We start from the raw sequence: 13,312 nt of genomic DNA, 5'->3' as shown, positions 1-13,312 counted from the left end.
AGGTGGATAGTTTTAAAATAAAAACTCAAGCATTCTCTGCTTATTCTTACCAGGACTAATTTTAATTGGAGATCAATATTTACATATAGGACTCTATATACTTATGTCTGTAGTAATATAGAACATATTCATTCATTATGAACTGTAACGTTGTGCAATAGAGGTGGCTGCAAACACTGAGAAGAGTGATATTTGTTAATGGCAAATCTACAAACAGGGTCAGAATAATAGTCCAAAGTCAAACTATAAGGGAAGTCAGTAAGCAAACACAACTGGAATACATCACAGGGAGTACAAACAACAGAGAAACATAGGTACATACATATAGACAGACAGCCAAGAAGGTACACAGAAACACTACAAACCAAAACCAGCCAAGCAAGAAAGAAAACACAGGGTTTATTATACACAAGCTAAAAAGGTAAAACTAGAAACAGGTGAGAACAATAACAGGTGGGGAAAACAAAATGAAGAAAATATAAACTTCTCAATTCATCTTTTTGTTTTCTATTTTCTTCTTCTTCTTCTTCTTCTTCTTCTTCTTCTTCTTCTTCTTCTTCTTCAACTTTTTAATGCAGCTAAAAATGGATGATAGCCTAGGGTTCATAATTCATGCTCGCTAGATTCTAGTGAACAAATATAATTCTTACTGCGTCATTGGTATATTATTATTCTACACTGACGTATGTGAAATAGTAGTAATAAAACAATTGAAATGGTTACTACACAGTGTAATAGAAACTAATAGCTTATGGACCTCTATAAAAGCAATACAGACCAAGATAAGCACTCACAAACTGAACACCAGGTGGGCAGAGAGATCTAAGGGGAACAGATTACAGAACCATGCTACGACTAGTGTTACCGGTTTTGGTGCTTTTAGTTTTGATAATGCAGGACAGGTAAGATTTCAGCATTATCACTTTACAGAGTAGTTGCAGCTCTGCAACAGTGTCAGAAATCATTCATATATCTTAATTTAATCAAACTCAGTTCTTCCAAACTTAGTTCTTCACATTGCAATTGTCATTTAGATTTGTTGTAATAGTAGTCAATTATAATGTTAATCTGTTTTTAGCATCTATTGTATTATAAACAAACACAGTGGTTTCTGTCACATAATAATTACATAATGCTCTTATGAAATTAAATTACAGAGTTGTTCAGAGTCTGCAGCAGTTGGTTTATAACTACACCAATTACCACACCATGGATGAGGTCAATGATTATTTATTTATTTATTTATTTGTGATTTACATTTACTTTCTCACAAAGTCATGAGCTGGCTGTACCATTGGATGATATTGGCAGAACTCAAATGTCTGTTTTAGATGTTTGGTTTTCTATCTCATTCATTCAGTCAGTCATTTGTTCATTCTTCTACATATCTCTCCTTGTAGATTTCAGACTGGATACAACAAATGGAGAAGGACCATCCTGATGTTGTCTCTAGAATGGTCTATGGGACAACGTATGAAAAGAGAAATATTACTCTGCTCAAGGTTTTATACCCCACTTGCCCTATACACTATAGAAGTTCAGTTTTAAATTGTTTGAATACTTGATTTCCACAAGCATTTTTAATGCTTTGACAATACTGAATTTTGTATAGTCATGCCAATAATGCTACCTTGACTTGGCTTGAGTAGTAAAATGTGCAGTGTAGGTTTACATGGTTTCCAGAGAAGCGGCTTCTCTTCTTGCCATTGCTGCATGTTACGCATTGTGGTTCAGAAAATAAGACCCTCTGTGCTTCAGATCGGGCTAAACAACACCATGCCAAAGAAGGCAATCTGGATGGACTGTGGGATCCATGCCAGAGAATGGATCTCTCCGGCCTTCTGTCAGCACTTTGTGAAGGAGGTGGGTGTGTGAATGCAGTCAGATTTAGTCCTCCCATTTAGGAGGACTATGGAGGGAACAGATTGCCATGTGGATGTTTAAATTCCTCCACAGAAGGACCAAGCAACAGTTTTCTCGCTCAGATCTGGCCTAATGTCAACCTCTACCTGTGAGTTATGGGTAGAAGTTTGTTTTAATTTGGAACATTATTAATGCTTTTGTAAATTTGCAATTTTTTATGCTTGAAATGAATTCATTGCAGATGTCCACAGAACGTCTTCCCCAGGTTTGAGTCAAGTTGTGAGCAAAGATTATACAAGAAAGCAAAGGCTTCAAATCAAGTTTATTTATTTATTTATTTATTTTTATTTAGGGGGTTTGGAGGACCCTGCATCCTCTTTCTTTTAACTTCATAGTTAAAAGGTTAAACTTTGCAAAGTGCTATCAATGATGCCTTTATGTCTGTCTTTAAAAAGACCTCCTTCTGTCAGTGGATTGGATTTGTCATGTACTTAGGAAGAAGAACCCAACACATGTTCCTGATAGCCTCTGTAACTATAGTTTCCAATTTTCTATCAAAACAGATCTTGGGCTCATACAAAACAGATGGAAAGATGAGAAAGATGTTTAAAAACCTGGACTTCTACATCACCCCAGTTCTGAACATGGATGGATATGTGTATTCTTGGAAAGACAACTCTGTGAGTTTTGATTCCATCCAGGACTATAGCATGACTAAGAGTGTGAACTTACCTCAACAGAGCATTGTAATGCATCCATGTTCTAACAGATATTGTCTATTGCTGCAAACCTATAGACTCGTCTGTGGAGGAAGTCCAGGTCACCAGGGCCTGGAAACTGCACGTGTTTCGGCACAGATCTAAACAGAAACTTCTATGCAAACTGGGGAAGTAAGGCATTTCTTTACTGTTCACTAGAAAACATCCTTATGAGGAATGCCACATATTTACTGATCTCCCATGTACAATGTGATGACTTGTAATCGTAAGGTTGCTGGTTCAAGCCCCACCACTGCCAAGTGCCACTGTGGGGCCCCTGAGCAAGGCTCTTAACTATCAATTGCTCAAGATGTACTCAGTCATAATTGTAAGTTGCTTTGGATAAAAGTGTCAGGTAAATATAATTAAAGCATTAATTTTGAATGTTCTTTCAGGAATTATAAATAGAATACTTCTGTCACAAACTATAATTATTCAGATTGATGTCTGCCCTGTCTATATAGTGGTGGGAATCTCCAGGAACTGTTGCTCAGACATTTACAGTGGAGAACGTGCTCTGTCCGAGCCTGAGGCTAAGGCGGTGACCGACTTCCTGAGTGCAAATCGAAACAACATCCTCTGCTTCCTCACTATCCATTCCCACGGGCAGCTGATCCTGGTCCCTTATGGATATCCTGATATCATACCACCAAACTATGATGAACTGGTGGGTACATTTGTACACACCACTCACACCTGCAGTGTCACGAGGCACAGGTTTAACTATGGTTGGCTCCAATGTTTTGAAAGAGAAGATGGAAACAAATCTTTGTTCCTTTAGACAAATGTAGGTTGTCTTTTTCTCCTTTTTTCTTGTGTAATAAGAATGACCTAGTCTACATAATATTGCGATAAAACCAGCACCACAAACAGTGTACATACTCTTTCATAATAGAACTGTTAATCTGCAACCTACTGCAGTTTCCTTCGGGATCAATAAAGCGTTATCTTATCTTAATCTTTGATGATACAATGCAGAATTTTTATTTAGTTATGTAAGTGGTACACTGCCAGTGTACGTGTGTTTAGATGCAAGTTGGTCTGGCCGCAGCTAAAGCAATCAAAGACGTCCACGGAATGGACTACACGGTGGAGACTCCTCCTAATGTGCTGTGTGAGTTGCCTTTTCACTTTGAATAATAGTTTTTGTACGTTCGTTAGCTGAGGGGAAAAAGATTAACCAGGTTGTTTGTATTTTAGCATATTTTATTTATTTAATAACGTTTTTGCTGACAAACCATAGAGTATGGTTTGGTGCAATGGCTCTTCCTTGTATTTTACGCAGACGCAAATTCCGGCTCGTCCCGCGACTTTGCGCGTCTCATCGGCATACCGTTCTCCTTTACCTTTGAACTACGGGACAAGGGCCAGCACGGCTTCACGCTGCCAGAGGCGCAAATCCAACCCACATGTGAGGAAGCCTACCAAGGAGCATTGTCTATAATCACCTACGTCCACGATAAGACGTTTGCCAGCGCGGCTTACACAGAGACGGCCACACTGTGGATCACGCTGTGGGCTATTCTGGCTCTCTAGCGCCACTGCGCTGTGAATTTATGACGTCTACCCTCGCCGTTTAACATCACGTCAATATCTGAGTATGAGCCAGATTGATAATGTCGGAAAGCAAATTGAGTTAGAGATGTAAACCAGTGGAAGAAAAAAAAGCAAGTCAAGGAAACATACTCCTTATTTTAAATTAGTATATGGAGACTTTTTGTTTAAATATAGGCAACTTAATATTGATTGGAATAAGTCCCCAAATAAAATGTTATCTAAAACAATACAAGACTGTGATTTGGGGGGAGTAGTCATTTATAAGGGTCTGACAGTGACAGAATGCGAAACCTGTGTTAAAAATGTACAGTCTAAAAGTATCTCAGAAAATGTTCGAGATACTGCGTGGCTCATATCTGTTGGAAGACTGCCTGTACGATGTATTGTCAAATGGAGTTGTTTTGTTACAACTAAGGAATGTCCGATGTATAATTGCATAGCCGACGAAACGATAGAACACTTATTACTGCAGTGCACAAGGACTATTGAAATGTGGGGGGAAATGGAGGGTATTGGGTTTAAATGGGGTCATAACAGGAAAAATATTATGTATGGAGTGTTTAATGAGAATTTGACTGAGAATGTAAAGGACTTTTGTTGGATGGTTGTTTGTGTGAAAAAAAAAAAATGTAGAGCGAAATGTAGAGAGATAACAGCCAACAGTTATCTTAAGTGTAATATGCCGCTCCACACAGAGAATGTATACAGTGCAGAGTAGCTTACACTTTCTTTTTCCGTTTGAAACGGATTTAATACAAAGTCCCTACTCGTTTCCAAACTGTATTCATGATGTTGCATTCATGATGTATTTGAATGGGATGAGATTTTTTATTGAACACAAAATAATGATTAAAAGTTATATTGTGCGTTGAAATCGAGCAATAACTGTTGACGCTTATGTTCAATATTCCAATGTTTACTGGTGCTGATGCTGATACTGACGGAAAATGCATTTTAACCGTGAAATCGATTCAGATTAGGCTTGTATTTTGGGCCGACGTCCCATAAAATAGCCTGCATTGCTTTAGTACAAGTTAACTCACGAGGCCCATTAGTAAGATGTGGTTTGACGTCTAGAGGATAAGACGTCTAGAGGATAAGGATCAGGAAGCTAGGCTACTATAATGCACAACCAAAAAATTGCACAAAATGTCGGACTGTAGGGAAAATGCTAAAACCAAAAAGGAGCGACTTGTACTCACACTGAACTATATCGAAAACACTGCAACATGAACCGATGCATTATGTGTGATTTTAATTTGTGTTTAATTGTCTTTTTAAAAAATGCACTCTTTTCAAGTCTGATTATTGTAGCACGTTCCAAAATGTTGGGACAATAGAGTATTTACCATAGTGTAGCAATACACTTTTTAAATAACACATTAAATGTTTGGGCATTAAAGACAGCAGTTCATGTTTAGAATGTTCAAGTTTAGCAAGCGAAATCCCGTTCATCCATTATCTTTAGGATTTTCTTTGCCATTTTGCGTTTCATATTACGCCACATGGCACCAGCTGGAGAGAGACCGGGACTACAGGCCAATCCTGCATCCTTATTATCTGTTTATACAGCCCCTGCGCTTGTAATCAGGACAGAAAGTGATTCGGCGTAGCCCTGCTGGAAAATGCAGGGAAGTTCCTGGGAAAACAAACAAACAAAAAAAACTGTGTCTGGATGCCAAGACGGTTAGAAAAGAAGGCAAAGAAGTGTACACATGACAGATATCTGTATTTATTTGCATTTAATTTACTCTCTCTCTCTCTCTCTCTCTCTCTCTCTCTCTCTCTCTCTCTCTCTCTCTCTCTCTAATATGCAATAATAATCTGCTACTATGTATCCAATGCTAAATCCGTTTTTTTTAAAAATCGGACTTTCAGAGTTCTTCCTCTGCGCTTCCCCATCTTAAATTAACGTCCCTGCATTTAATGTTGATTTCTGCATTTGAAGCGCCTTTCGGTTTGCAGCATGTGACCTCTATTGGACGTGTTAGAACACCGCGGAAAATCAAATATCCGTTACATATGCGATAAATCCTATATATAAACTGAAATGTATGTGAGGCATTGTAAAAATAATAAAAATAAAACTTTAAATTAAAAAAAACTTTAAATATGGTATTTATTGAAAATCCCGATTTATTGATCCTGCAAACAAACAATATATAGCCTATCTGAAATAAATACCGCCTAGACTTCGTCAGGTCTGGACTCCAGACCATTAGGTGGCAGTAATGATTGGAGTTTGATGACAAGCGACCCACCATGCACGAAGAAGGACTACAGCGCATGCGTGGAACAAAACTCGTCCAGTCTCCATCTTGCTCTAACGTTAGTGTTCTTTTTGAACCGTTACCAATAGTCAGACAAATGACTATTGTCAACGGATCCTGCCTCGGTCGGGAATTTATCAGTTTCTGTTAGTCACATGCACATTGTGCCGTTTCGTTAGGTGCTCGGGTTTGGACGTGAGGGAAAAAAGTGCTTGCTGGGTGGCAACGTAGCCAGCCTGCAGATTGACTCGCTAGCCACCCGAACTCTAGCGACAGCTCAAATGGGTCGATCACGAAGTCGCAGTTCGTCCCGTTCAAAGCACTCCAAAGGCAGCAAACACGGCAAAAAGCGGAGCCGCTCGCGGTCTCGGTCCCGGGACAAAGACCGGAAAAGACGTTCGAAATCGCGAGAGTCGAAGAGGAACCGGAGGAGAGAGTCGCGGTCGCGCTCCCGATCAAACACGGCTACGGCCCGGCGGGAGAGGGCTGCCTCGCCGCCGGAAAGAATCGACATTTTTGGAAGAACTTTAAGCAAAAGGAGCGTCATTGATGAAAAACAGAAAAAAGAAGAGGAGGAGAAAAAAGCAGAAATGGAGAGGCAGAGGAAAATGTAAGGAACACGTTTTGTTTATCTTTACTTCCCCTCTTTTCTTATTTGGCTAGTGTTAGCTAACAACTTACAGACGCACTTTTCATATAATTTCATCTCTTTACATCTAGCAAGCAGTGTTTAGTGTTTTGCAGCCCAACTCAAATTTATTAGCAAACCTGAACCAGGATGCAAATTCCATCATAGATCGGTCAATACAGAAACTAAACATTGACCATGAGGATGCGTTACTGGAGAATCACGCACTAAATCACAGGATATCGGTTCCAGGAATCCGTTTTCAAATGTGTCAATGAATGTCAGCTTTAACCGAGTTGCCGTTCATGAGATGAAGCCACTGAATTTAATTACTTGACTCTTGACTCTGAATTTAATTACTTGACACAGTGTATCGGTACACAGCTGTACAATATCCATAATTCTGCAATATATGGTAAATAATAGAAACGTGTTTCAGCAGATTCTGCTCATAGGCACACATTCATATATTCAACACTGTCTCTGTCACATTAGATTTTTTTTATTCTTAGTCTCTCTATTGATTGTATACTTCTGTTTTTATCCCCCAATAGTTTGTCTAATTCTCTTAATTTTCTTGTATATGTGTAGTCTATGCACTTGTCTGGTCTGTGAAGTATGTCATATGTCATGCACGTGAGCACAAACCCACACAAAATTCCTTACATGTCTAACTTACTTGGCAAAATAAAGTGATTGTGATTCTGATTCTGATCAAAGCCACTCAAATTTCTGATTCTGCCCCAGTCGTCAGCAGGAGATCGAGGAGCGCCTGATCGAAGAGGAGACGGCACGGCGTGTGGAGGAGCTGGTGGCCAAGCGGGTGGAGGAGGAGCTGGAGAAGAGGAAAGATGAGATTGAGCGGGAGGTGCTGCGGCGTGTGGAGGAGGCCAAGCGCATCATGGAGAAGCAACTCCTCGAGGAACTGGAGAGGCAGCGACAGGCTGAGCTGGCCGCCCAGAAAGCCCGCGAGGTAGCCGCACATTAATTGCACGCCGATCTAAAACGTGAAGGCCAGAGTTCACAGCACCTACAAAAGCACAAGAGAACGCATGTGCAAAGGGCTGGTGTGACTTCAGGTTTTTGTTCCAGCAAGCAAAAGCGCATCTGATTGGACTAATCAACTGTGCCTTCTCCAAACTCTGAGTTAGTTGTACCTTTTGTACTGCTGCTTGGCTGGAGTGAAAACCCAACAGCCATAGTGGCTGATATGTTTGCGGATATGTTTGTTCACCTCTTAAGTGTAAGATGTGTTGTGTGATGTGTTGTGGAAGGCTTGCTGAGCTATACACACTGCATTCAGTTGTTGGTGGCCTTTTTATGTTGTTTATATATATATATATATATATATATATATATATATATATATGTATGTATATCTATATATGTATGTGTGTGTGTGTACACAACTTTATTTGATTGCATCATGCCATTGGTGAAGGCACTTCAGTTCAGATGATATTTTTGTCCTGTATAAGTTGGCAATGCAAGGAATTGGATCAGATCTGTGTAATGGCATAGAATGTGGTGTTATTTGCCATTCCTGTTCCAATGACACATCACAGACACAGTGACAGGTTTTAAAACTGAAGTGTTTTTCTAGTTCTCTAGTAAGCTAAGTTCGTTTTTTTCTTTACTGTTTTTCTTTACAATCGAGCAGTTAATGAAGCCAAATTGCAAATGCATTTTACCTGACTCCCAAAGGAATGGCGGAGTCTCTTTACATGCCCCTTGAGGACTGGGTGTCAGATGTCACTTGTATTTGTCTGTGATGAGAGACCAGCTGAAAACGTTTGCCCCCATGCAGGAGGAAGAGAGATCGAAACGTGAGGAGCTGGAGAAGATTCTGCTGGAGAACAACCGGAAGATTGCAGACGCTCAGGCCAAACTGGTACAGCTGTGTTTCATCATACGGCTTTTAGCCACTGACACAAATCTTATATCGCAAACAAAGATTTGTGCTTGATTCATTTGCAACTTTCTTTAGTGTGGCTATACCTCGATGCTGATACTGCACAATGGATCAGTTTGTTAATCGCAGAACTCTTGCTTTGCAGTACTGAAATTGTGGATTACAATTTCAAAATGGGCTCTGTAACAAATCACAGTTTTTTTTTAATTGAGTGCTGTGAGCATCCACACCAATCTCAGACGTTCCAGATAAGTCTTCTGTGGGGGGTTGCGATGAATCACAGCATTGATGTGATCCAATAATTAATTTTGCACAAAATAAGACAAGTCAGTGCCAAACCATGTAGCCTCTAGAGTTCATTGCTGTTTAAGTATTTGCCAAGACATACTTTGCATTACATCAGGTGGTGAAGTTTTCGCTAAATAGCCTAATATTGATGTCGGCATTGTGCAATGCCACTTTTTCTGTACATGCCACATTGAGTGAGGTCCTATTTGCTATCAAACTGTTCACCTCGCAGTTTTTACCTCTCATCTCAAAAACTTCATGGGGTTCATATTTTCCAGAAATAAAAATGAATGATGACAGCACTGCCGTGCTAACAACCTGGTTAGTTTGAGTGCAGTTTATTGTACACAGCTGGAGTTGTATCCAAATACCCATGCACTTGCGCACATGTGATGGCTCACATTGCTAATCATGCAGCTTTGATAACCCAGTGTGGGGGAACATCTTATCTGACTTATAGTGAGAGTGTTTAAATGAGACAAAAAATCATCTTGGCGATTCCCCGTTGTAGATCCACGACCAGCAGTGATTTATTTTTTAATCCATTCTTTAAAAAAACAAACAATGACGTTTTCAGATTGGCTGTGAAGTAAAGAAAATTCAGGCTCATAGAAAAGAGAAAGAGCCGAAACCTGACAGAAAAGAGAGGAGAGAAGAAAGAAAAAATAACATGAAAAATGAAACAAACTCTCCTTCTCTAAATTCATTTAGGTTAATTATTCTGTGGCTTTAGTATTCAAAAACATAAACTGCAGTGTTAGCCTCATGACTTTTAAGGTAGACTGGAAAATATGAATCAGAAGATGTAGAATAAGAGGTGGTTTTTTTTGTTGTTTTTTTTTTTTTTTTTTTTTTGGACAATCAACCATCTTGTGTTATTGGATTACATTTCTGTTGAATTAAGCAGAAGTTGTGTGATGAGAGGCTCATAGTACAGGTAGCCCCTCTCTATCTGCTCTCTTAGTGCCTAGTTTGTGTGAGAGGTGTATAGTGGGTAGAACAGGGATTTACTACTGAATATCAAACAAAATTCAACTATTCAACTGACATGGAATTACAGTTGCATTCAGTAAGGAGAAAAAAAATGCAGATGAATGATAGTGTAGTGAGGTAGGTGTGTGTGGGTGTGTTGGAAACCAAACAGGTGGTAACCAATGCAATAAATATCATCTCACTAAGAGAGACACTATTTGGCATTGGACGGGAAAAATGCTTTAGTATTAAAATGCCTTAGTCTCGTAAACAAAGTTTTCCTGTTTATCACTGTATGAGCAAGGAAAACAGTAATGTGCAGGGCTATTCAAGGACCCAGCACTGAAATATCTTTTTAACCAGTTTAAGTTCATTACTTAGACAGTCCCAGTAAGGCAGTGTTATGCCATCTCTGCAATTAAGTATTATTAAAAAAAAAAAAAATTCTGTCCAAGTCATTAGTGATTCTTATCGAGAACATAGGCGTCAATTATGGCTGCAACACAATGGTAATAAATGTATGTCCTTTATTTATTGAATTTGAGCAACTATGCTACCAGTGTTAAAGTGCACCCTTCATAATGATAGTGATATGTATTGCCATTAATTTTACTTGTAATTATGTATAAAAGTTTTAAGCATTGAAGTATGTTCTGCAACTCAAATCATTTCAACTCAGTGTTTCACAAAATAGGTTTTGCATTCAAATGTGATATTCTTTACTTATTGAATGATATGGTTGCGAGCTCTCTAACCAGATGAATTTCACATGTGTGTGCACAACACTTCCAAACAGCATCTTTTCACTGAGGTTTTGAGAGAGCTGTTTCAAAACACAAACTAATTTTAAAACCAGGTAAATAATATTAAAATAGTACTTTGAAACCTTATCAGGTGGCTCGCTTGACCAAAAAATGCTAATATTATCAGATGCACTGGAACATGACTGGTTTACTGGCTGCTTCTGAATTTGCATACAGTCGCCGAATGGACCGTAGTTGTTGTATGATGTCTTGCTTGTTCCCTTAGGCCGAGGAGCAGCTCCGGATTGTCGAGGAGCAGCGAAAGATCCACGAGGAGCGCATGAAGCTTGAGCAGGAGCGTCAGCGACAGCAGAAGGAGGAGCAGAAGATCATCCTTGGCAAGGGCAAGTCACGGCCCAAGCTGTCTTTCTCCCTCAAAGCAGCAGAGTGATGCAACGTGATGCACTGGCCTGGAAGCCCCCCACCCAGACATCCCCATCCCCCCCTATCTCCACAGCCCAGACTTTAAACCTCCCCTCCCCTTTCCCCAGCTCTCGAGAGACATCTCCGCGGGCACCAGCCATCCGGTGCGGACATAGCACGCTGAGTCCCGAGTGTTTTCATTCCGTCATTAGCAAGAAGAAGCCTCGTCCTGACTGTCACAGAGGAAGCACTCACCTACCTCCTCCCACAGCTCCTGAGGACCTGTCTGAGAGATGTGGAAAGAACTGCATGGAGAAGAAAAACCAAGAAAAGATTCCTGGATGGGGCACTCCTAGGTTCTGCATATGTGTGTTTGTGTTCGCGAGTGGCCAACCCACTTTTACCCATTTGTAAATGTTTGCTTCGTGGTTTTAGACGGGCAAATTTTCTGAACTGATATGCTATTATTTTCTGAATTCATGGATTAAACAGATCGGTGTGGTGCTTGACCCACCAAACCCTTGAGATAAGCCTCTACCAGATCTACACAATAGTACATGGAAAATAAGCGCCTGTTTTCATATTGTCTCAGAGTAAGTAGTCATGTTTTTATGGAGCCCCCCGTAAAACCTCTGTCGGGCATAAAGGTGTTAAAATCTAATTCGAATCAAGCTGTTTTTCCTGACTCTGAATCTGATGTGGGAATGTTTCCTAATTGGGTCAACTTGGTTTGAATTTATTCCAGGCACCTAGAAATAATTTGACAGTAGTGAATTCTCCTATATGTTGCTTACATTGTGATGTAGATTGGGGTAACTCAAAGCTAACTGAAGAAAATAACTTCTTTTGATTTTTAAACAAAGCAATTACAATGTACCTCACACTCTTACTCTGAGATCCTGTTGGAACTGCAGGGCAAATGGGTGCTGTTTGAAATTCTTTTTCAAATTAACGTTACATGTGTGTCAGGTCTGTTATCTCCCAATTTATTTTAATACATACCAACAGGATGTGTGTAACACTCTGCGTGTTTGTTTTTAGTTTATTTACACATGGTTGCACAGCCACAATTAAAGGAATAGTTTGAACAAAATCATATTTTTGCTGTGATTGTTTTTAGTTTGTATGGTTGATCCTCCAGTTCATGTGTATTGTATAAATCCCATTCATTTCTCCTGTTAGGGGAGTTTAATTGTTAGTGTTGCTAATCAGTAGTCTAATAGAGGTTTACTGACTGTAAAAATGAACAGAACAGCACCATGCTAAAACCGTGACATTATGCTCCCTTGGTTAACTGAGATAGCACCTTCTCCAGTACATAATTTGGAATCGGAGGAAGTATACAAATGTAAATATGAACTGTCCCTGATATTATATTAAATATTCTTTATGTAATAATCTTATTACCAGTTTAAGATCATATTTGATTTGGAACATATATAGTGTATGTTTAGTGCTTCTCACTCTCAATATGCTACCAATTTTTGTGTATACATACGGACACAAGTGTGTGGGTGTTGTGTGTGAAAATTTCAATGCATTCGAGGAGTCGCTGTATAAAACAGGACAATCAGTGAAAATGTGATAGTGATTTTAAACTATTCCTTTTAATACATGCCTTTAATAGAGGCTGGGGTTTGCAAATGCGTATGAATAAAACTCAACAGACTGAACGTGGTCCGTCAGGCAATGTGCCATGAACACAGTCAGATCCTAGGTCTTGCAAATGGGGCTTGTAGTACAAAATTACATCGTGGTACATTTGTGAAGGATATGTAATTATTCTCCAATAAATCCATGAATGTCTCCACCCTCCTGTTTGCTTTGTCTTTAAGTTTTAGGGAAAATTTTAAGATAGTGATTGTTTAAATTTTAAGAATTTGTGCAGCCAACATTGA

The 13,312-nt window shown here is 39.4% G+C and overlaps 2 protein-coding genes across 5 annotated transcripts; both read left to right on the top strand.

Moving 5' to 3' along the window:
• The first annotated feature begins 303 nt into the window (after positions 1-303).
• Positions 304-5,051, top strand: cpo (carboxypeptidase O). 4 transcript variants are annotated; one of them, XM_081701248.1, is made up of 9 exons: positions 304-421; positions 1,158-1,218; positions 1,401-1,502; positions 1,759-1,863; positions 2,427-2,543; positions 2,660-2,753; positions 3,086-3,288; positions 3,651-3,735; positions 3,907-5,051. In XM_081701248.1, exons 2-9 carry the CDS (start codon positions 1,210-1,212, stop codon positions 4,155-4,157), a joined length of 966 nt encoding a protein of 321 aa, XP_081557374.1. In that variant the 5' UTR covers positions 304-421; positions 1,158-1,209; the 3' UTR covers positions 4,158-5,051. The 4 variants fall into 4 exon arrangements, with proteins under 4 accessions (XP_081557374.1, XP_081557375.1, XP_081557373.1 ...); XM_081701247.1 differs by having other exon boundaries at positions 353-437; XM_027012942.3 differs by lacking the exon at positions 304-421 and adding an exon at positions 668-902.
• A 1,412-nt stretch (positions 5,052-6,463) lies between these two features.
• On the top strand, positions 6,464-13,225 carry arglu1b (arginine and glutamate rich 1b). Its single transcript, XM_027012951.3, has 4 exons — positions 6,464-7,058; positions 7,824-8,049; positions 8,884-8,967; positions 11,278-13,225. The coding sequence occupies exons 1-4, from the start codon at positions 6,730-6,732 to the stop codon at positions 11,440-11,442; spliced, it is 804 nt and encodes a 267-aa protein (XP_026868752.2). The 5' UTR covers positions 6,464-6,729; the 3' UTR covers positions 11,443-13,225.
• Positions 13,226-13,312: the final 87 nt, after the last annotated feature.

Source organism: Electrophorus electricus, chromosome 18 (genome assembly GCF_041902795.1).
Source record: "Electrophorus electricus isolate QZ-2024a chromosome 18, ASM4190279v1, whole genome shotgun sequence".
In the NCBI taxonomy this organism is placed as follows: Eukaryota; Metazoa; Chordata; class Actinopteri; order Gymnotiformes; family Gymnotidae; genus Electrophorus; species Electrophorus electricus.
The sequence above is the reverse complement of the archived record's forward strand: the minus strand, read 5'-3'. Positions and strand labels throughout refer to the sequence as shown.

Excerpts from the sequence above, each read along its gene's own strand:
- cpo (XM_027012942.3), top strand. The coding sequence starts at position 847 with ATGCTACGACTAGTGTTACCGGTTTTGGTGCTTTTAGTTTTGATAATG. Across the intron at positions 1,864-2,426 it reads GTCAGCACTTTGTGAAGGAG|ATCTTGGGCTCATACAAAAC; the intron begins GTGGGTGTGTGA and ends CTATCAAAACAG. Across the intron at positions 3,289-3,650 it reads CACCAAACTATGATGAACTG|ATGCAAGTTGGTCTGGCCGC; the intron begins GTGGGTACATTT and ends ACGTGTGTTTAG.
- arglu1b (XM_027012951.3), top strand. The coding sequence starts at position 6,730 with ATGGGTCGATCACGAAGTCGCAGTTCGTCCCGTTCAAAGCACTCCAAA. Across the intron at positions 8,050-8,883 it reads CCGCCCAGAAAGCCCGCGAG|GAGGAAGAGAGATCGAAACG; the intron begins GTAGCCGCACAT and ends GCCCCCATGCAG. Across the intron at positions 8,968-11,277 it reads CAGACGCTCAGGCCAAACTG|GCCGAGGAGCAGCTCCGGAT; the intron begins GTACAGCTGTGT and ends TTGTTCCCTTAG.